Source organism: Accipiter gentilis, chromosome 27 (genome assembly GCF_929443795.1).
Source record: "Accipiter gentilis chromosome 27, bAccGen1.1, whole genome shotgun sequence".
NCBI lineage: Eukaryota > Metazoa > Chordata > Aves > Accipitriformes > Accipitridae > Astur > Astur gentilis.
Genome location: NC_064906.1, coordinates 18,021,211 through 18,044,638, shown reverse-complemented (window position 1 = coordinate 18,044,638; position 23,428 = coordinate 18,021,211). Strand labels below are relative to the sequence as shown.

The 23,428-nt window shown below is 39.7% G+C and overlaps 1 protein-coding gene across 1 annotated transcript in view; it reads left to right on the top strand.

Moving 5' to 3' along the window:
- The window catches only part of INO80C (INO80 complex subunit C), a 31,119-nt gene extending 10,905 nt beyond the window's left edge, over nt 1-20,214 (top strand). Inside the window, exons 2-5 of the mRNA XM_049830440.1 lie at nt 9,783-9,893; nt 12,854-12,965; nt 14,683-14,750; nt 19,438-20,214. Coding sequence (XP_049686397.1) covers nt 9,783-9,893; nt 12,854-12,965; nt 14,683-14,750; nt 19,438-19,569 — 423 coding nt within the window. The 3' untranslated portion in view covers nt 19,570-20,214. The remainder of the gene's footprint in view (nt 1-9,782; nt 9,894-12,853; nt 12,966-14,682; nt 14,751-19,437) is intronic.
- Nucleotides 20,215-23,428: the final 3,214 nt, after the last annotated feature.

The window sequence follows — 23,428 nt, the reverse complement described above, 5'->3', positions numbered from 1 at the left end:
TGGATGTAGTATTCAGGGCATGTACACCCAGATTTTTTTTTGTCCCATAATATGAGACAGACAATAAAGATGACATCTGTAATCTGAAGATTTTTAAAAACTGAGGTATAATTTCTTGTCATCTTTTAAAGAAAGACCTTTGGAACATCTGATACAGTTACTGCTCTCTGATACATTATGCCTTTGATAACTTTTTGAAGGTTTGTAGAAAGATATTTTTATTCTCAGTTGCTGTAGAAGTGGAATGTTCCATACGTAGGTGTACCTAACATTTGTCTTTCTGACATTGTGTTTGGGTATGACAGTCTTAAGTACACGTACCCAAACGGAAAAACCTTCTTCTGTGTAACTTTAGACTGCAGTGCTAAGCCTTTGCAGTATAACTGCTAGTATTTACTAATGCATCATGGCAGCAGTAGGTGTAGTTAGCAGAAATGTAATAGAAATAGAATTTTTATCAACTTAAAGTGACAATTAATTAAGACAGACAGGAGGAAATGCTAAAACACGCAAAAAATAGGGAAGATGCAAAAGTAAGGTTTTGTCTTCTGTATTGGTTTACCAGTTAGTCCATAACATCTGAATGTAAAATTTGGCTATGCTAATTCAGGTCTATTTTTCATAAGAAAAAGAGGTAGAATAGGAGCTCTGGAAGAAAAATACACCCTGTCTTTACTCAAAACTAATTAATTGCCTTTGCTTGAAGAAATGTTTTCTTGGTTTTGTTTGTTACTCAAAACATTGTTCCCTGTCAAAATGGGTAATATTTTACAGAATAAACTAGAATCAGGAAACTGAGTATTTTTTTTCAGAATGGAATTGCATTCCCATCAGCCATAGGAGCCGCTATCTTTTCACTTTCCTTGCCCCTGGTTCAATCACATGCAGATGAATGGACTTGGATCCTTCTACCTTGGGTGAAGCCTGTTATTTGACAGAGGGATTTTGATGTGCTCCCTGAGCAGCCTTACAGTGTTAACAGCACATGAGCATATTGTAATCCTCCAGTCTTTCCTCCAGAAATACTTTGACCTTAACTGTTCTATATCAAATGATGTATTTTAAACTTTAAGAAGCCGTTCGGCCAAAGTCCTTGACTGAACTGAATGTTTCTGATAGAGAAAGGAACGTATTGGCAGTTTTTATAAAAATTCAATTGTGATTTACTCTAGTCTTTTTTGCTAGTATGTTTCCATCCATTTTCAGTCTTAAGGCCCATCACAGTTTAGAAGACTTTTTTTTCTCCTGGGGAATCAAAATATTCTGTTAGCTGGGCTCAGTTTTACCCTTGGTGGAAGTAGGAACTAACACGTGCTTTTTCATTCCATATATACTGAAATTTTTAGCTCTAGAGCTGCTTCAGCATGCCATTCAGCTCATGAATTTGTCCAAGTTACAATTTCCTTAATAAAGAAAACTGTCAAATGTTATAAACAAGGAATAGTCCCAATCCACCAAATGAAATCTAAAAGTGAGAGATCCTTTGCAATTATTTAAGCCGAAGGGAGCTTTGTGGCAAATGCAAATTAAACCAAGCTTTTCTGGGATAGTGTGAAGCTCTTCACAGTTGCGTCCCAATTACATTTTATTTGAGGCTTTTCCCCATAGAAAATAGTAAATTTTTTTTTCCTTGAAATATCTGTAAGTTATAAAACTTTGTCTATCATAGTGCTTGAAAGTTTTTAAATGGAAAAACATGTTTGGCTTCAGAAATCTCTTGAGAAGAAATCAAAGCTTTTTACTGAAGCTTGTTAGTCTCTTTCTGTGTTTGAAAGTTTAGTAATTTTGAAGAGAACAAAGTAAACTTGAATTTTTCTGGATTTTTTTTTTTTTTCTTAAGTGAGCAGTACCAGTAAGAATGGAGTTCTTGTGTCATAAAATTGCTAAGTCTTTTTCCCCTAGGTTTTCAAGAAATGTTTGAGAGGTGGGGAATGTAATTAAAATCTTATTCTCCCTTTGGCTGCATTTTTAATTCGGAATTCAAACCCTCACACAGCGTAATAGAGCTTTGCTTTAGGGTGTTTTATACCTCTATCAAAGTGACTAAAGTAATTAGTATTTTATACATTTTGGTAAGTATTTTGTCACTGGAAGCACCCGTGCAGGTGAATGATAATGGTTTGAAGCTCAGGCAGTGACGGGATCCTAAATGAGAATGTCGCCTTTTAATCAAGAGCACTTGGAGTCTATGGTATTGAAATGCCCTACAGAGAACATAGAAAAGCCATCCATCACGTTGTGACAGTCCAATCTTTTAGCGCATGAGTAAAATTTTATTCAGCCTTTCTAAGGCAGTTGGAATGTAAGATGTTTTAACTCACCTCAGAACAGCAGTGTAAAAGTTTGAAAGCATCATGTACAGATTGCTTTCTGGACAGCATATGCATCTTTATGTATTATCTTTATTTATTTAGATTGCAATTGAAACGTTTTCCATGTCCTGCTTCAGACACCTTCCCCTCACCCCCATACACCCAACAGGCGAGCTTATTTCTAAATTTCAGTCATATGTTTGGAGTTAATTTGCATAGTTGATTAACTCTGCATGCTCAGCAGAAATGCTCAGCAAGTTAAAGAACTGCTGCTTTAGGAAGGGCAGATTTTGTAAGTCTCACACAGAAAAGTAGTTTGACACGTGACCCAGAAGTCCTCTGGGGGATGCTTAGAAGGAGCTGAAGTACATTTAGTGACACATACTTCAAATTATAAACTATTATAATAATTCAACAATCTAATTTCAAGCTTTGTGTTATGTTTGTTTTTAACAACCCTCCCTCAGCTTGCTTTGTAAGTGAAAGCAGCAGCAGCAGCATCTGAGGACAATGTTGTAATTTAAACAAAAATATTTTTGTTGTCGGGCATTTGAGAGGTTTACTTTTGGTGTCAATGGAAGCAGAAACCTGTACCAGGAACCTTGCCTTTATAAGATGAGTTAGCAATGATGAAACCCATTGACTTAAATAGATTTACTCCCAATTTACAATGTATGCACGACTGTCTTGCCCAACCTACTTGCTGCTTGAAAATCAAGGACATTGATCAGCACTGTACTTAATACCTGTTTTCAGCTGGCTACTACTCAGGTTTTTTGTTTACTAAATTGAATTTTTCAGTACCCTGTGGAACAAAATTTGCTGTGAATATGCAAGATTAAGTTTTTTCCTTCCTGGCATTTGAACATTTTCAAGCTGAAATATTTTTTTTTCCTACACCAAAATAAGGTAGGACCTTCTGTAAAGGGAGAATGTTCCTAAAATACTACCATGTACCAGCATGCTGAGAGACAAAAGGCTGGGGAAATTGTATTGGGCTTCTTTTTAGTGAGTGGAAAGGAAGAGGGAAAGTTTTTCCTGCTGAATCCAAGAAGTAGTAAAATGCAGCCAGATGGGGAAGACATGTTTATACATGTTACTGAATAAGTCTTCCCTTGCTGTTCCCTGACAGCAAACTTTTTTCTGTCACAGACATGGAGAGAGTTAATCTTGTTCAAGAGAGTGCTGTTTCTTCAGTCTTACATTCTTACTGAGTCTTAAGTGAGTTTGCTTTCAGAAATACACTATGCTAATAAAGTTGGTGATGAGAAATTTTTTAGCCATCATTTTAACTTGAGCTTAAGCATGTCTAATTCTGACACCTTTCTCTGTGAATTGTATTTTTGTCTGCCAGAGTGTACATGTTCAAGTTTTAACGGCTCCTGTCATGTCATCGTGCAAAGTTAAATGAATTAAATATTCAGAATGTGCAAGAGCCTGTGCCAGGCTTGTTATACAGTGAAAGCTAATATATTAATCAAACAGCTTAAGATGTGTTCCAGTGTGAGCAGTATTACTGGGGACTCTGTTAAATAGCTGACATTCAAAGTCTACTCCCAATTTTGAAAAGTCTGCTTCTATCATTGCTGCTGTCATCTAGTGACATTCGTGCTCTGTTTCCACCTGGCATTCTCACTCACTGTAATTGGCTGCTAGTGAAAATACAGGTATTATCCATCTATTTTATAAATTACCGTTTTCTTCCCTGGCTGCATGCCACAGCTTCGTCAGGATGTCACAGAACTTAGACACAGCTAAAAGCTGAGAAAGTTGCTACAAGTTGGATATTGCTGCTTTAGAAGTAACCTACTACAGGAATAATTAGACACATACCATTATAGAGGTTGAGTTAAAACAACTGTGTCAATGGAATTAAGAATGTCAGTGTAGTATTATCGTGATTATGAAAATCAACTGCCAAAAGTAAGTAAAAATAATTTAAACTATTTATTGAACTTCACGTAAAAAGGTTGGAGACAAGTGGGTTCCTCATCATGCCAAACTGGGTGCTTGGGGCAAAGTTATCACCAAGTGTGAGGGCTTGATTTAGAACCAGACCCCTCTTATTCCTTATTTTTCAGTAGTGACATACAATCCCCTAGCCATCACTGTAAGACAAAGCCAGAGTATCAGAAATACTGAACGCAAAAGCAAAACCAACTCAAAAAACTGCATATGCAATCACCTTCATCTACAATTGCTGTACTCAATATAGTGTTAAGGCTAACAAATGAATGATTTGCAGAAAACAAAACTGAGAAAAATCAATGTTTGCAGTATTGTTTTTGCTCTGTTAAACTAGAAACTCCCTCTCCTGTTCTTATGGAATTTATTTATGCATTTAAGTTTCGCTTTACTAACACACCGTTCAGTTTACTTTCTATTTTTAAATTCTGTTTTACCATGTAAAATTGTAACATCTAGCAAAAATGGCCACTGATGATTGGCCATCAATGGCCTTCAGTGATGTGCCAGCCCATTTTTTTTCTAAGCCGTGACACGCATGGTATGCAGTGCTAGGATGCCAGAAATGCACAAATTTATGTCTTTGACTTTTATGCTTCATAATTTTTTAATATTTTTTTATACTTTGTAAAATCATGTTAGTCTAAAATAATGAAAAAATATTATAGAATATAATCCAAGAATAAATAGGTAAGAAATGATACTTCAGCATATATCAGTTATTCTGTTACGCAGTTTTAATCCTTGCTGGGGGAAAAAAAAAAAAAAAAAAAAAAAGAAAAGGAATGATGATTCAGACAAGCACTTTCATAATAAGCTAATTCCACCTGGTATTTAGTCCCATCACAGACACCCATCCCAAACCCCACAATGCTGATTCCACCTGGAAATAGCCAAAATAAAGAATTCAGCTTCCATGATCTACAAGCTTTGCTTGTCTTCTCCCTAAATAAAACCAGACAGATGGAGCAATCTTTGGAAATCATGTGAAACCCAATACATCTGCGGTAGGGAATTTGGAACAGAATATATTGAAAAAATTAATAGAGCTACCAAAACCTAAGATTGAGAATAGTATGTGAATAGGCAGCCTCCCAGCGTGTGTTTTCTCCCAGTACAGACAGCATATACAGTGGGGTCCAAACTAGGCTCATTCCTGGGGTTTGGCTTTATTCAAAAGAAACCAGTGTTAAGGTAGCAAAGCTTAGCTCAGGTCTCTTCCCAGACTTGGCTGCTCTTACAACAAACCTCTCAGGACTCCCAAGTGTTTGCTGCAGGTCTTCGCTCGCTCTTGAATTTGTGCCGTCTCCTGACCAAGTGAAGTCCTCAGCCACCTTCCTCCCTTGGGGACTGTCACCCAGCCCTAGTCCGTAACGGGGAGGACAGCGTCCCACCCAGCTGGGATGCACCGAATGCTCGATAGATGGTCTCATGAAAAGAAATGCAAAAAAGAAGCAGCACCCCTCACTCTTGCTCCCGTCTATCCCAGGAGGGATAGAGGTTGCCAACCTGTCATGCTGTGGTTGTAGTTAAAATTCAGCTAAAGCACATAAACACGACTTTATAGAGGGAATGAAATTGCACAAGTGGTCCTATACGAAGCCTTTGACCCCCGTCTGCAAGTTTTAAAACACGCAGTTCCAGTCAAGGTTGCTCTACTGTGGCTGGATACTGGGAGGAGGAGGAGAAGAGAGGGAGGTAACAAGAGAAGCGGTGTCAGCATGGACTTCTGTGGAGGTTACGAGCCAGAGGAAGAGTTGAGGGGAAAGGATGAACATGGTTACTGATGGCTTAGCTGCAGTCTTTGCTGTAGTGTTTTTATTGTTATTTGCGATAAAACTAGTATAAGCGTGTTCATCCGTACTGGAATCACACCTTCATTTGCCAGTGCAGATGTACCCTGCGAACGTAAAGCCACTCCAAAGTTCTTGTGGTTATAATCTTCAACAGCCTATAGAGAAAAACATACGCTGCGTCGTGACTATTGTAGCACAAATTCCCTGTTGCCCAAGTTACATAAACCACCATTTAAAAGGCACAATGTAGTTACAAAGTGCACATCAAAAGCTGCTTCGCTGTCGCTCTTCTTGAAGTGTATACTGAGCTCCCCATAAAGGATGTTTACATTACGAGATCAGTTTAGAAAGAAGCTTTAAAGAAGCTGATCTGCTCACGAGACCGCCATCGCTTCGCGGGGCTACGAAGGGGATTTGAAGTCATTCCTGTGCGTTTGACCCACCACGTGACAGTGAGGAATGAACTGTCTTCCAAACTAAGTGACCAAGCAAACAAGCGCATTTGGGAGAGATTAGTTTAACTAATGTTACAAGTAAAAGATTACTTTTCCTGTACATGAATTGTTCACCGGGGAATCTTTCAGGCTGTAAATATTGTTTTGTATTATCGCTGTATTATTCACTTTCAGGAAATACGGGTTTTACAGTACAAAGGTAGATCAGTATTGGTTAAAATTCATTTGGCATCTCCCCCCCACCTTTAAGAAACCTCTCAAAAAACAAACGTGAAACATTAAATGATGTTTCTTGCGCTTTAAATCCTGGCATTTTAAAACATAGGCCAGATAGATCTGTAGATTGTTGAGACACTTTCAGTTTGTGGCTATAAAACGGCAGAGGATATCAGCTGAGACTTCTGCAGGCTGCGCGGAAAGAGCATTTCAAAGTGCTGTACTTGCTGGAGTTCACTCCTCTGTGCAGTAGCACATTATTCTGGAAGCATTGCTTCTACTCAAGTCTTTAATGTTTTTCCAGGAAGAAAAGCACATTAGCTGAGCATCTCTATTCCATAGTGCTACTGCTACTGCTAAAAAAATCAGTTTTCATACAAGCAACGCTGAGTGAGGGAACCGGCATGCCTCTATAGTATGTCTTTATCTCAGTTCCCAGCATTTAACTGGGATCATAGTACTCGGTCTTATTTGCTTCCCAGTCTTATCACAGGTCTCTGAAATCATGCTATCAGTTGCATACCACTATGGTACGCAAGCTGCTTTACAGTCCTGCACCCTTTGCCTCGGAGAGGAGACCGCTGCTCTCAAATTGTCCATGACAGACCCAGAAGCTGCTGCTGGCACTGTGTCTCCGTGGGACCTGGAGGAGGACTTGGGTGTCCACGTGGCCCAGAAAAGCAGCAGCTGCTGCTCCTCCGGATCCTGCTGCCTCTGCCACCGTGCAAGGGATACCGGCACAACCAAAATTAATATCTGGCCTGTAACACGAGTTATCCTGACTCTTGGCAGCGGTTATACCTGAAATCCCTTAAGGCTTGGCCCGGAAAAGAAAAGATGTGTAGAATTTACATTCAGGAATTGTCCCACCGGGAGCAGTTCCTTACTTTCCTTCCCAATATGCCAGCAAGATGAGCACTGAGTCTGCACAGAAAATCCCACGGAAGACAGTGAGTGTAATATGTAAGTGTACCCAGCTGCAGAAATTAAGGAATATATATATATAAGGAAGCTTCTTCCCCTTTACTGTTTAATCATTTTTATTTGCTCTGCCTCAAAATACTAGATACTGTTTTGAGATATTGTTGAAATGCTACTCAAAACCTGTTTCATAAACAACAGAATACTTAGGAGATCATCAGTGAAGGGGCAAAAGTGATAAAGTAATTAATAAAAAACTGTAGGACTGGATTTAAAACTGACCAAAAGGTACCAAATAAAAGGCAAGAACGCTTTGAAGAATAACCGTGAATGCTGATCCCTCCACTTAGAGAATTTACACTGATAATGAGCAGTATCAGAGATAGTTTATTCATCAAAAATAATCTTGTATGTCAAGCCTTGTCTTTCTCAAGATGGACTTCAATGTTTGCTGCTGAAATCCAAAGTGCTGGAAGCGCGCATGTGCAAGAATATGGTTTGAAACCTAGCAAATCATTGTATAAAGCCACTTTACTCAGGATTGCTGAAGATGTTTTCTCTGCTCGCTGTCACATAATGCACATGTTTCTAAACATCCATCTGCATTTCTTCTGTTTCTCTGACAGTCACTGCCTTTTAATGCTGTCCTCAGCAAGGGGAGAATTAAGTTTAAGCTACAGAATTCAATGTTGCTTTCATTGATGTTACTATGGCAGTATCCCCTCTACTAGGAGCTTGCAGAGGACACTATTGTTTCGAAAATAGATCATCTCTATTCATATATTTTATTTTAATAAGACACTAGAAACATGCCTGTTTTACTTGAATGCTCCTTTATACCATACTTTGAATATTTAAGACCTCTCTTTGCTACGTTAAGAACAGGCATTCTTGAATAACCCATGTATTTCCCCAAAGAAGAGTTCAACTTGCCTAGTTCCTAATCCTGTAATTATTCATGCATGTAGTTAAGAACACAAACACTTCCCTTGTAATCACATGGAGAACGTTATGCTGAATCATGGCCTTTGCTATATAGTCTCAGGTTCTAGAGGTACTCTCATAATTCACTAATAATAATGATCCTTGTTTCTCCTACTTAAAAGAGTATTGTATCAACACAGAAGGTTTTGCCATGCAGGTTTTCACAGGAAAGTATTTTTTTGTTCTAAGTATTATCTGTCTGAAGGTAGAGTAAAGAAACATTTTAACCACCCGTTCAGTAAATATTGATTTAGCTTTTAACCAAGCTTTTTGTTCTTCAGGAAAAAAAGCATCAAGGTATGAAATCCTATTGACTGACCTGCCAAACTCAATGACAAAATTCTCATTGGCTTCAGTATAGATCAGGATTTCACGAGCAACATTTATGTATGTAGCATAGGCTAGTTCTGGTAGTGTGGAGACTTGCAGGGCACTCACAAACTAAAAAACAACATAAACTCAGCCATGCAGAACTGTCAGAAATTGGTTGGACTGCCACACAACTTTTTTAGCTTTCCAATCACACACACCTTCTCCAACTGCTCTTCCTGCTAAATAAATAAAGCATAAAGAAAAGCCTAGAAAACACCAACTAGTACCCATGTAGGTTTTGTGAGGCTTGCATATATAGATAGTATAGATAATAAAATACTTTTTCCTCTCAGTCCTCACTCAGGCATGATTGAAGCCGAGGATGGAGAATGAACTGATTAATCAGTTTTTCTTTAGAACCTCGAAAAACCCCCCTTTTAATAAATTTTATATATTCCTGTTAATGCTCTAGTATGGAACATTCTGAAATAGATCCAATGTACATTTCTGCTGGTTTGGGTTTCACACGCTGTCTTGCACTTTATAGAGATGGCTTTCATTAATACTGAAATAAACCTGATGCTGCATTTACTCAGTAGGCTTCGGCCACTCTATTCCCCTCCTCCCCTTTATGTGTCAGTTGTAAATTGCTTGACAAATATTCTGTTTCATGCTTCCCCACTGCTGGCATGCAGCATCATCAAAGATTCAAAAGAGATAGGAAGGCTAAAAAAGCAACAGGTAGGTAATACGGCAGACAGCTCTGTCTCTGGTTAAACTTGCTCAGAGTAACAAGCAGTAAAATTGTATTTTTTCTTCAGGGTGCAGGTGGAGAGGCCATGAATGAAAACAAATTTCTGAACACAGACTCCAGCACAGGATCGGTGGAAACAACCGTCAAGCCGTTACCATTTAAAGATCCAAACTTCATCGTAAGTGTGTTATTTTAACAACCTGAAATTCTAAACTCTTCAAATAAAACATTAACTAGGATTCTTTTTAACCATACTGCTAAGGTAAATATTAAGAAAGTCAGCTTAACAGCCAAATAAAAGGTCGACAATTTTTAAGAAATTCACCTCAAGTCCATGCCACGCTATGGTCCAAAGTGCACACTATATTATAGCATGAAAATGGCACTAGTCCAGAGGCAGAACTATTATATTAAATTCTGGAACAGAGTCAGAAAACCTGCTTGGTCAAGGTAAGTGCAGAAGTTTTACGGTGTGCTATCTCACAAACTACCACAGCTAGAGAGGAACAATTAATACCAGTGTGAACGTAGGAACCCCATCTCCCACTTCCTAGCCAAGGCAGGCTGCAAAGCAATTGAAATAGAAAACAGCCAGAGAGTCATTAGCAAGTGGCATTTTGCTCCTCTCCCGGTCCCTGAAACTCTTCGCAGACCTGTGGTGTCTGTTCTTCCAGTAATTGCTAGATGTAGAAGCAAACGCGCCGTGCTCCCCAGAAGGCTGGCCTGCCAGCATTCAGAAGTCGCGTAAACTCTGACAGCTGATGAAATACAGGCTGCTAAAACACTCTGAGGTTTATACGGGGCGAGAAGGTGAAGGAAGACTACAGCTAGTAATGTTGTCACTGTTGGGTTTGTTTTTAATATCTTTTTATCTTGCTGTGCTAGGGCCAACTCATTGGCACACTGTACAAATGCTTTCTAGACAAGCAGACTTCTCAGTCTGCTGGTGCTAAGCCAGTACTTAGAAAGAAGGATTTCATCCCAGATTTCATTCTGTATGAATAAGATACAATATCCCACAGCATAAAACCTGAGTAATTGGGCATCACACAGCTCGCTAAGTGTAGGTTTGGCAGGGGGCATAAAATTCATCTCTGACTTGCAAGTTGCTCTATGTCTGCTTTGCAGGTGACTTCTGTCACGAGAAGGGCATTCAAACAACGGTATACGTTGCTCATGCTAATCCTCCAGTGACCACCAGCCTGTTTGAGAAATGGGGCTTATTGGAAAAGCTCCATTTGCACCCAGAGGCATGCCGTGTAGCTTCCATATAGGATTTAAATAGCCAGGAGGCCTTGTGCTGATCCTTCGGTTCTTAGAGGGACACCACCATTTCCAGAGAGGCAATACTAATGTCTGCATGCTTGAAATGATAATGAACAGGGCCTTTGGCAACTGCTGCAGAAATAATAGGCAGTTACAATAAAAAGATGAAATTGTCCTCCCCAGTACAGTAACTAATTTGAGAAGAAATGTATTGAGTTTTAACTAGTTTTTTGTTGGTATGAACTGGTAGTAACAATTTGGATACTTTTTACATCCTTCCAGCCTAATTTGCCATAAAAGGAAGAAAATAAGTCTATCTCTCATAAATATGCCCAACTTTGAACCATTAGCTCACTGCAGAGGATAGACTTAAAAGCAGAGAAGAAGGAAGAAATTACCTTTTTCTCAACTTCCTGAAAGGAATTTGCATTCCTTGGCAATGGGGAAGGGGAAGAAGACCTTCTGACAGTTGTGTAAAGCAATGAATAGTTCCACCTGTCCCAGCTCCAGCTTTCCCTGAACTTCACTAGTGCAGAGGCATCTTGGTTCATTTGCATTTGGCAGTCATTGCCTTTTGATTGTAGGTATGTGAGGTGATACTCAGCCCCATTCCTAGGAGGCATGAGTTCCTATAAACCCAATAGTTGCTTTTGAGAAACCAGATTACTGAAAAAAATATCATTATGCAATGATTTGGGGGAAAATTCGTGCAATGAATTTGAATTAGTAATGTGGTAGTACATCTAATTTCATCTCATATTCCAGCAGTCTCTATTTTACAACGATCTCTAGATTCGTAAGGTGTTATCCTCAGAGCAAATGTTTGCATGTACTTTCTGTATTGGATATCCATTGCCAAAACCCGATACATCATCAGTTCATGAGCATCTTTTCTGAATATATCTTATGTCTACAGAAAAAAAGCTTTCTCGCTGAATCCTTCCTCCTATCACTCTCAGCAATTTAACAGGCTAATTTATAAACCAATCACAACAGAAGTGTATTTGCAGAACTTTGCTGAGTTTTGATGAGACTGATGTGGCAGGTAGTAATTATCGACAGAAATAACAACACCTCCCCAATTGTAAGAACATTTTCTTTTCTGAAGTAAAGCTGTAAATCTGTGTCCTTTGATCATTTAGAAGTAGTATTGTATGTTATGCAGCTTCTGTCTCTGGAGGGACATAAATAAATTACTCTGCAGCAATCACGTTTGATAACTGAAACTACCATTATAGTACCTGTGGCAAGCCTTCCATTAGTGTACCTTTCAAAATGCAAAATTTTCTTGGCAGCCAACATTCTATTTATTACTCTTTTTCTATTCTTCTGTCTCCTATCCTTTGAAAGAAAAATAAAATTTCCAGAAAGTTTCTCATAGTATTCGTTATGTTTTGCAGGATCAGTTATGTTTTCTACAGTCATGGATAATCTGTAGAAGAGCTAGAGCTGCACCTGTAATATGCCATATAAAGGAGAGAGACAATTTAGCCGTGTAATCACAATTTTAGACACAACTTCATAGTAATAAGTTCTAATACGATGGGAAATACATACAGAATCCTGTAATCGCAGGCTAAACCTAACCACACTGATTTTCTATTTCCATGTAAAAAGCAGTAAAAAGCAGATTTTCATTTCCTTCAGTTAATCATAAACATAGTAGCTTTGACAGTGTTCGAAAAGCTTTGTTTTTCTTGCAGCCAAGATTAAAGCGTACAGTATATTAGTGTGCTGATGAAATAAGTGAGGATAATGAATGGTTCATGACAAGATGAGACGTATCAGAAAGACTATGAAATAGAAGTGTCACGCTCTGAAATAGTATTCTTTCTTTATTTTTTTCCCTAAACACCATGTTTTTAATTCTAGCACTCCGGCATTGGTGGAGCAGCAGCTGGCAAGAAGAACAGAACTTGGAAGAACCTAAAACAAATTCTTGCTTCTGAAAGGGCATTGCCATGGCAACTAAATGATCCTAGCTGTAAGCTGCTTAGACGCTTTGCATGTATTTATAAATAATAAAATCCACACAAATAACTTTCTTTAAAACAAACCTAAATTATTTCATCAGTGCATGCAGTATCCTGCTTGAACAGGGGTCCAGTAGGCCATTTAAGACTAGTCCAATCACACTCGCCAGCCCTAAGTGGGACGTAAGGGGAAGCAAATAATTTGAAGTATCATGACAAAGTTCAAATACATTTGGGGAGAGACTTTAGTAAAGGAAATGTATTTATCCAAACCACATCAGAAACTCCTTATTCCCACCAGGTTTTTGTCACCTCTGCACTGCTGAGGAGCTGCCTCCTCTGCGTACAGCCCAGATGTCTTCTGACAGGTGGCTGCTGCTTGATTAGCTACATTTGAACTATTTTCAGATAGATTCTGCTAAGCCACGTACCTGCCGTAGCTTAGACCTCAGCCCAAGCTTCCTATCCAGCTCCTTATCCTAGATTCTTGGGAGAATTAAATCCTACAGCCTCTACTTAGAGCAGCACAGCTGAAACTACACTCACTATTAGCAGTCCTGATTAGCAGTCCTAGCTGGTGTACATCTACAAGAGCAGAGTTACAGCCATGGTCTTAATCTAGATATACTTCAAGTCTTCTCGTAAAGCAGGATACTATTGAGCGTAGCTGGAGGCAGAATGTGATCCTCAGATTTTACTTAAGCAAGTGGAGGCACTGCAGAATTGAGCATATGCATATACTTTTTGTCAGACTTGGTGCTTTATCCAAAAATAGCTTGCCATTTTTTGAAGTGTTTTAGACGCAACTGTTAGAGAAAAATGCAGACTACTGTGTGTTCCTGGCTATTGTAACTGACAATCTGCTGATATTGCTATTTCTATTATGTTCTGTTTGCAACTGTAAATTTACAGGATTATTTTAAGAAGGTGGGAAAAGAAATTCAGTTGCATATTTAAAACCAGCTGTCTGTGGCATTAGTGTCTTTTGAATTAAGAGGTGGTGAGTTAGAAATTTGATATGGATGGAGCATTTGAATTGATCATAGCATCTGAATGAGGTGCAAGGGAGATCAGGAAGGAAGAAAGAAATGAGTCAGGTACAAGATATTTTTGTAAACATCCAAAATTGGGGATTTAACTACTTAAACATACCAACCGTATCTTAAAAATGTTTATGAATCTGAATTGATATCCAAAGGGCACAAAAGAACAGCAATTTCTGTCACTTAATTTAAACTTTCAGACAATTTTCTAGGTCATTGACTGGGCTTAAAGTGGTACATGCTTAAAGATTGAACTGGTTTAAAAGATTACTTTGCTTTTCTGGATTACAGTATTTCAGAGCTGCAATCTTGAGCAACGTTTTGTGGTCTTAACATACAGCATGCATATGATAACGGCTATTCTTTGCAAATAACTGACTGCAAGGGAATTCATTAAGACTTGGAAGAAATCAACATATTTCAGATAGCTCTAACGTTTTTCCTTTTGGGGAGGGCAGTTCTGCTTACTGAACTTGTATGAGAGAGGTGAGCAGAATCAGGCTATTGTTTACAGTGCTGACAGGCTCAATGTTTTCAGAGGTAATTCTGCTGCTTATTTCTTTGCATTAGTGTTGCTAGTTAATAGAGACCTCAGAAACTCAAGGCAGCGCTTTAAATAAGTATTGTTACCTATTTACATTTTGGGCGTATAGCACACTGAATTTATCCCTTTGTTTATCTCTAGATTTTAGTATTGATGCTCCTCCTTCCTTTAAGCCTGCCAAGAAATATTCAGACATTTCAGGACTTCCGGTAAGTATTTTATTTTTTTCTCTTCAGAATTGGCATCTCACTTTCCACAATGAAATAAACCTGGTGCGTGCTTTTGTAAAAGATGTACTTGCTGAGGTTCCTATTCAGCCTTGTGCTTAACAGTTGTCCCGTGATTTAGGGCCAAACCCCAAATACTGTCGCTACCCCACAAAATCCTTAGGTTGTTAATGTATGTCAGGACAGATTAAATACCTGGTTCTGCTAGGTGGCTCCTATCACACCGCTTTCCCAGCTGTGGAGTCTGCATTGGTCCCCATCATTTCTGATTCTTTAGATTGTTACAGTGGGAGCTGGTAGCCCACAGTCTCCATGACTGCTAACTTTGCCAAGCTTTAACCACACAGACTGAAACCTTCCATGCTGAGTGTTTGCCTGAGGCCGATTTATTTCATTATATCTTTTAGAGAAATTTTTAAAAAGATGGCTTAGCAATTTCCGAGAATGAGATTAGGCAAAATTATATTGATTGGCCCAGGTTAAAAAACCCAACTTGTTATCATTGCTCTCAAACTTTCCCTCCAACAAATCAGCCTGAGACAGACACTTGGCACGGACTTTTGAGAATTTCAAATACCCCCATGCTTCAGAGCTGGAACGTGGAGTTTGGCAGATGTATAGCCTGTGTGTCACAGATGGGCTCTTTTACATGGTTTTGTTAAAGAAAAAAGAAAAAGAAAAGGGAAAAAAACTTCCCACATTTGACTTAGATACGGTTTGCCCATGCTCCAAAAAGTCTCAGTAGTTACAATTTGGCACCTGAATTCCCCAAAGATTCTGTAGGCACAAACCAGGAGTAAAGTCATTGAATTCTGCCCAACAAAAATTTTGTATCTGCTGCTGACACTGTTCTTATGTGACATGAATAATTTTACTTAAAACAAAACAGGTGTTAGTAACAGCATATCTTTTTACCCGTGATTTATTTTGCAGAAGCCTATGCATTTATTACAGTTGAAATGAATGGGAATGTTGTATTTCGGATTATAAAAAGGATTAAGTAATGGTTACACTAAGTAACTACAATAATGAAAACTTTGTAACATCAAATAGCCTTAGACAGAATTTCTGGGTCCCTTCCCCCAGTTTAACCTGTTTCTCATCTATAAGACACTAACCCACCTCACAGGCTCAGTATCACCTCACAGAGATGCCTGTAAATATACACATTTGTTATCTTGATGCAGGTTAACACAGCACCTCGGAGTCTGTACACTGAATTAGGTGAAAGTCCCCATTGGGAAAAAAAAAACGGGTGAGCGCTTAATTAAGGACTGCCTTATAGTGGATACAGTGCAAGGCATCAAAGAATAGCTGTAGTGCCAGCTGTAATCCTGCACATCCTAACGTCCGAGTTCTTGATATGGTAGCGTATGTTTTCGTTGACTTTTTTATTTTTTAAGAAGTAACACATTTAAATAAGGCACCTAGGAGGTGGCATGTTTCCAGCCTGTGCCTTTGAGCATGATTTGGAAATGGAGTGGGTTGCTCGGATCGAGGCTGGTAACCCTTGGTGTTCAAGAGGGAACGGGAAAGTAACATCTCCCTCGCAGATGAACTGGCAGACAGCAAATGGAAGAGACTGCTCACAAACCCAGGGAAAATAATTCCCTCCAGCCAGGCAGACTTACAGTCTTGTACTCGATATAATAGCAGCTTGTTTTCAGACAAGGAGCAGGGGCCACTTGAATAAGGAACTTTGCATAAGTGCCTCTAGTCTATATAAAGCAGCAGTGGATGGGGGGAGGGAGGATAGGTGGACATGTGATATAATAATGCATAGGTTTCACCAAAATAGCAAAAATTCCCTACTGGCTCGCTTAATGGTGTTCATCTGTTTCCTCCCCTCTCCCCTTAGAGCTACTTTGCAAGTATTAGTAGCTTTCACACCAGGTGTTATTAGCATTGCTGCCACATCTCTGACCTGTGAGGGGCTTATGTGGGGCAGAAGGCGTAAGGGCGTAAGTCCCTTTCACTGCCCCGTCTCCAAGGAAGCAAATAATGCTTTCCAGCACCGGCCTTTGATGCATTTCAGAACTGGTCAGTTGTTGCACCTGTAGCGAGATGATGATGCAGGTTATAGATGTGAGTGAAGACCATGTCCCTACCAGCTAAAGGTCAGTTTAGCCATAGCAATTAAGAGTCTTCCTCTCGGTTCCTCGGTTTTTCTCTACCAGCTCTTCCTTTCCATCAGTGATTTATGTACTTTAACTATTCTAGCTCAGTATAAATACTCTCCTTTCTGTATGAATCCATTCAGTGCTGCTTTTGTTTCCCTTTTTTCTCTTTCCACTTTTTTCTTTTTCTTAATTTTCCATCCTTTAATTGCATCGTGAGTCAGGTTTCCTATTTTACCTGGCCTGGAAGGTTTCTCCAGACTATGATAAAAATACCATGTTTAAAAAAATCTTTTTTATTAAGGTAACTGAGACGGCGTGTCCTTTAAATTGCTAAGCTAGAAATGTTTCATAAGAAGCACTAAATATATTTTCAAGATCATTTCCTAGTAGGAATGTATGTGGGGTAATAGAATATTTTAGAAATCTAGTATAAAAAAAAAGTCCCTGTATTTTCTGTGTAAAATCTGAAAGCATTTGTGTAAGAGTATATTTTCTATGGGAATGCTGGATTCCCTATGGGGAGGGAGGGGGGAGTAAAATAAATAAATTCCTTAGCATTACCCATTTAGGGACAAATTAAATGGTCTAGCAGGTACAAAAAAAAAAGAGAAATACATTAAACCACTCTCATCAGTATACCTGCAATTATATTAAAAGCCACAATTAAATTCTACTGATCCTGTTCTTTTTCACACAAATGGAATTAAATTTACCAATGGTCTAAGCAGAGCAGCCTATTTATATTTGTAAGGCAGCCTAGAATTCAAAAGCTATTATCTACTATATTGACACTGCAAAATGAAACTATTATTTCCAAACTTGCAAGATGAGTATTTAGATATTTTAACATGCAAAACAGAGTAATTTATTGTAAAGCAGATTAAAAAAAATCCCAAACCTTCAAATGTTTTTATTTCTGTTCCTTTTCTGAAAATGGATCAGCCTTGCTACTATAAAAACAGATTGAGGTAACTAATTTATTGTATTTGAAGAGCATGTATCTGTGGCCTTTGATTTAGTTTCTAAACATGACAGAACTTTTTCTTTGCAAAATTACCTGACTTCACTTTTCTAATCTGTTTAAAGTATTGCTGAAGTAGTGGTTAAGTTTGTTTTCAGACTGAAGTCATGACATAAATGACTAGATACCATACATTAGTGTGTGCAAAGAGTACAGCCCAATACAGAATATCAGAAGAGTGAAGAACTGCCATAATATTTTCAACCTGGATTGGTGTGCAATACAAATTGCAGATATTGCTTGGCTAGTTTATTACAGAATCATGCGTGTTTGGAAAGCATTCTACTTGGTTAGCTTTTTCTTACATGAGGCCAGATTTAAAGTGTGAAATAAAAATAAATGCATACCTGCTCTAACTGCAAAGTTACTACCAGGGATAAATTTACACCTAGTGTCAGAACTTTGCCATTTGTTTGAACATGAAATGATGGCTTGACTGTTAGCTGACTACATTTAATTAACCTCGTGGCATTTCTTTGTAAAGAAACAAGCTACAGATAACACTTCATTTTCTGCTAAGTCTTATCAGGCCAGACGATTAACTGCATTGTTCCCATGGCCAACAGATCCTTTCCAACACAAAAATGGTAGAGGGCTCTGCGCTTTGACAGTACGGATGGGGGGAATGCTCCAACTCTTCCTGGCCTTTTCTTTTTTCGCAGCAATGTCTTAAGGGACCTCAGCTGCCTGTGCCTCTCAGCCTGCCAGCATCTCCTGTTAAAGAAAGGTAGAGAAGACGCTTTCAGAGCCTTGGCAGGCAGTTGGTAATTCAGCGCTGAACAGGCACTGACTGTCCTGGAGGCTGAAGGTGGAGAGGCGATCCCCCGAGCTCATCCGAGCTCAAGGTTTCTGTAGCAACGGGGAAGGGGAGAGGATGGAAGGAAACTGGCACCGCTCCCAGGCACCCAGGGTCCAGATATAGCAGAGGATACAAGCGTAGCCCAGGGTGAGCTGGCCAGGCTGCTATCCTGAAAGCAGGCATCTGTAGCAGAGCACAACGCTGAGTTCAAATTTCTTATCAGTTCAGTCACAGAACCATAAGCTGAGACTCCCTTGCTTTAACAACCACTTTAAAGTAAATTAAAAGCTAAGTTGTATGCAGGAAGAGAAAATCAGTCCAAAGCTATCAGAGCACCCATAATTCAGCCTCTTTGTGGGTAATTTATTGGCAGCAGCCTGACTCTTTGGAGAGCTGCCTTGAGAGAGACTGCACGAGGCACAGAGTTGCTAGGGTGAGTTTAGAGAGTTGAGGAATTTCTTTTGCACTGTGTTTTGTACGAAACTATTTCAGCCCTCTGTTATGTTTAATGCATTTCTAATGTGATTTTATAGGGGTCTGTTAACTTCTCATAAGTTCTGACTCAAGGAGAAGGAAAAAAGTATAAACTTTTGGTCACATGGTAGCACAGCAGTGCTGTTGCTGGGAAAAGAATCTCACTATTTTGTGGTCTTGTAATTAGACACTTTTTTTAACATCCTCTTTCGAGATTTTATTTGAGTAGTGTCTCTGCCATTGTTTCTTTTTCAGGCGAACTACACAGATCCTCAGAGCAAGCTAAGATTTAGTACTATTGAAGAATTTGCCTATATTCGGATGCTCCCTTCAGATGTGGTTACAGGATACCTAGCTCTAAGAAAAGCAACAAGTATTGTTTCCTGAAGAGACCAAATATTGTTGTGCACCGCTTGTGAACAGTGCTAATTTTGAGAATCATGATGGAAACTGACTGCGGGACTGAGGTTCCTTAAAACTATCCACGGATTTTTACATCTGGAAGTAGTTGATGATACATGGATTTGAAGAACATATGGATTTAATTTTGATAAATGCTGATATTTGTTAGTTTGCCAATTTGTAAGCAATTTGATTTGGTGAACAGAGTAACTTAGACCTTAAGGATATGTATCTGTACCATAATGTCTGAGTTATATTAATTTCTCTAGAGACAGGATTTCATCTCCACCCTGTATATTTTATGTACTGCTCTGGCTCAGCAGAAACAGTCCTTTGAATTAAGGAAAAGGTACCAAGATATCCTAGCTTCTAAACCTGCCTTGCCAGATGCGCTCGCCACTTGGCTATGAAGAAGTTTGTCCCGTCTATAAAATGAAGCTAAAATACCTAGCAAGTGCTGCTGTTGTGATGACTCTTTATGGTACTGAGCACTGTGGAAATGAACAGCTTCACACAAATATTTGCAATGAAGAGCTGTCAGCATAAATAAAGTTGGACTCAAACTTGTTTTTAAAATATCCCAATGAATGTACATACCAGGATCCAATCCAATCACCAGGTAACTCTTAATCATGACACTTTGTAGTTTTTGAGTGTTTCATTTCACAACCTGACTATTCTTCTACCTTTCCTAGTTAGTACAATATTAGTACCAATTAGTACAGAAAAGCAGGAATTCCACTGTCCAGTGGCGTTCTGACACCCAGATGGTGTCACTTCAGCAAGGTGAGGCCTCCTGTGTCAGGACACTGACCTTTGCACCGTGAGGTACCAGAAGAATAACCGATAGCAACTGAACGTTGTCACCCTTTAGAGGAAGGAGACAGAAGGAGAGTTTGGACTCTTGCTGGGGGGAGGGGGGGGTGCTGACGAGTACATGCCAATGTTCAGAATGACCATGATTTCCTGAAATTTAAGTCTAGGGGCAAGGGGGCAGAGGGTTTTCTGCCTATTCTTTCTTTTTGTCCTCTTCCTTCTGACAAGCTGCTGATCTGTCATCTTGCCACTTCTGCACGTTTATCCCAGCCTTAGACTCTTGTCAAGTATTAATCTGGACTCCCAAGTTCAGGCTTAGCCATTCCTAGCCTCCAACCACACAGCCTGGGTGTCCATGCTGCACCGACTGCCCTGTAGCTGTGGCACTTGTCTCCCTTATCTCTCTGAACCGGTGGGTGTTAGCTAGAAAGGTGGCTAAGCAACTTACCACTTGCTGTGGGAATTCTCTCTTCCCGTGGGCAAAACTGCCAACTGGAAGACTTGTCCCATAGCTTTTTAGTCCTGGACTGCCCAGGACTCACTAAGGACGTGAGACACGGATCACAGGACGGCAGTCCTGTCTCACCCAAGCTCCATCGTGGACACTGGGATCTTGTGCAAGGCACCTCTTCTCTCTGGCTGCACAACTGTCCTGGTTTCAGCTGGGATAGAGTTAACCGTCTTCCTAGTAGCTGGTACAGTGCTGTGTTTTGAGTTCAGCATGTGAAGAATGTTGATAACACTGATGTTTGCAGTTGTTGCTCAGTAGTGTTTAGACTATAGTCAAGGATTTTTCAGCTTCTCATGCCCAGCCAGGGCTCAAGAAGTTGGCCCAGGACACAGCCAGGGCACCTGACCCAAAGTGGCCAACGGTGTATTCCATACCATGGGACGTCCCATCTAGTTTAGGAACTGGGAAGTGGGGGCAGGGAATCACCGCTCGGGGACTGGCGGGGTGTCAGTCGGCGGGTGGTGAGCAATTGCCCTGCGCATCATTTGTACATTCCGATCCTTTTATTACTACTGTTGTCATTTTATTAGTTATCATTATCATTAATAGTTTCTTCTTTTCTGTTCTATTAAACCGTTCCTATCTCAACCCAGGAGTTTTGCTTCTTTTTTCCCCGATTTTCTCCCCCATCCCACTGGATGGGGGAAGTGAGTGAGCGGCTGCGTGGTACTTAGTTGCTGGCTGGGGTTAAACCACGACAACAAGCAGCACACAATGGTGATTAGTTAGTGTCTAAGCTGCACCTTGAATGCACATTTCTATAGACATGGTAATTATTAGACCAGATTTTTTTTTTTTTCCCCTCATTGAAGGAATAAGTATATGGAGTGTTACTAATACTCATTTAATTTCAACTCCAAAACAGGAAAAACGCTAGTGGTTCACATTGTTTAATGAAAGTCTGTGGGACTCATTCCTCGGTTTTTGTGATCTAATATTTACAAAACCAAAGTAATTTAAAAAGTCTTTGACATGCTTACAATAGATCCTTCAAAGCCCTGGATACCAGATAATGCTACAACTGTATGACAGAACAAAAAAGAATAGGACAGGATATCTCTCTTCATGCCAGTAAGCATCCAAGCCACATTCTCTTTGTATCCGAGTTTTAGAATGGATGTTTTTAACTTACTTTATGTACTGAAGATGTGTTTATAAGATAAGCTTAACATTGATATGAAAAGAAAACACATAGAACTGCTGTAAGACCATTTATACTTTAAATAAGCAGACAGCAGCTCAGAAAATTGTATTTCACCAGCTTGTTCTCTCCCACAAATACTTCTGACATTCTTTGGGAATGACTGTTTAGGAACCCAGGCTCCCTCACCATCAGAAGTGCTCCACGCACTCCTGTGCTGTATATTAAGGTGTTGCTTCTCAGCTCATTTCTCCTGCGCAGCACTTACGCATTCCGTTTTCAAAACCGAAGTGTCTTACTGAATAAACTGGCATCAGAAAAGTAAGTACAGCTTAGATTTGACAAAAATGTTAGTGACCCTTCTCTCAGTGCTCTCTATCCATATGATGGCTGCTAGGTTCCCTTTGCTTTCCTTCCTTGTTTTTTCCTTTGTTAGCTGCTGGCCCTTTTTTCTTAGTCGGTAGTACCTCACTTCTACTCATTAGGCTGTGCAGTAGTCAAGCCAAGAGTGATGAGTCGGCCACCAGCACCATTCAGCCTTACACTGATCAACAACAGTTTACTATGTGGAACAATCAAAACGAATTTGTTTTAGCAGGAAGCTGAGGACAGGAAAGATCTAGCGGCCAACATGTACGACATCGTTCAGTCTGGCTAGGTTCTTTTTGGGAACAGCATGTCGACCTGCTGCTCTCATCAGCGCCTTCTATGACAGAACCGAGCAATACCTCCCTTGGTGTATATAAGAGAAAATGCGGGTAAGTGAAGAGCTCATCTGTGCCACAGAGTAGTTTTAAAGTACGTTTTACTGACAGCTTTAGAAAAAATGAAAATTGACAAGTACATTTATATTTAAAAGCACGGATGGGGCGTTATCTAGATAAACGTAAACTAGTTGAATTTAAATTGAAAAGAGGACAAAAGAAAGGCATTTGAAAAAAAGAAGCGGTGACAATACCATTTCAGACTTGGGGGAGAATGTATTTTGACTAATAGACATCTGTAAAGCAGGAGGCCAGCAGTCAGGGAGAGGACTAATTTGTTCAAGTACAACCATTGCTATCAGTGAGGTATCACCTGAGTGCGTTAATTAATACAGACCACAGATGGCTTCAGCTTCCCATGCATTTGCATTAACGTGTTCGCCCATCATCCCCTCCGTCACCCCTGTAACAGCTTACAGCACACCAGTTGCTGAGCTCCCACACAAATCCCACTGACGCGAATGGGAAGTGAGCTCGTTCGGCAACTCGCAAGGTACGGCCCAACTGGCAAAGCTTTACCCTTCGTCTTTTTGAAGGGTGGAAAGCGTATTTTCCTTGCCTCGTTCGTCCTATCCCTCAGAAGGAACGAGGATGTGCACAGAGGCCGAGCTC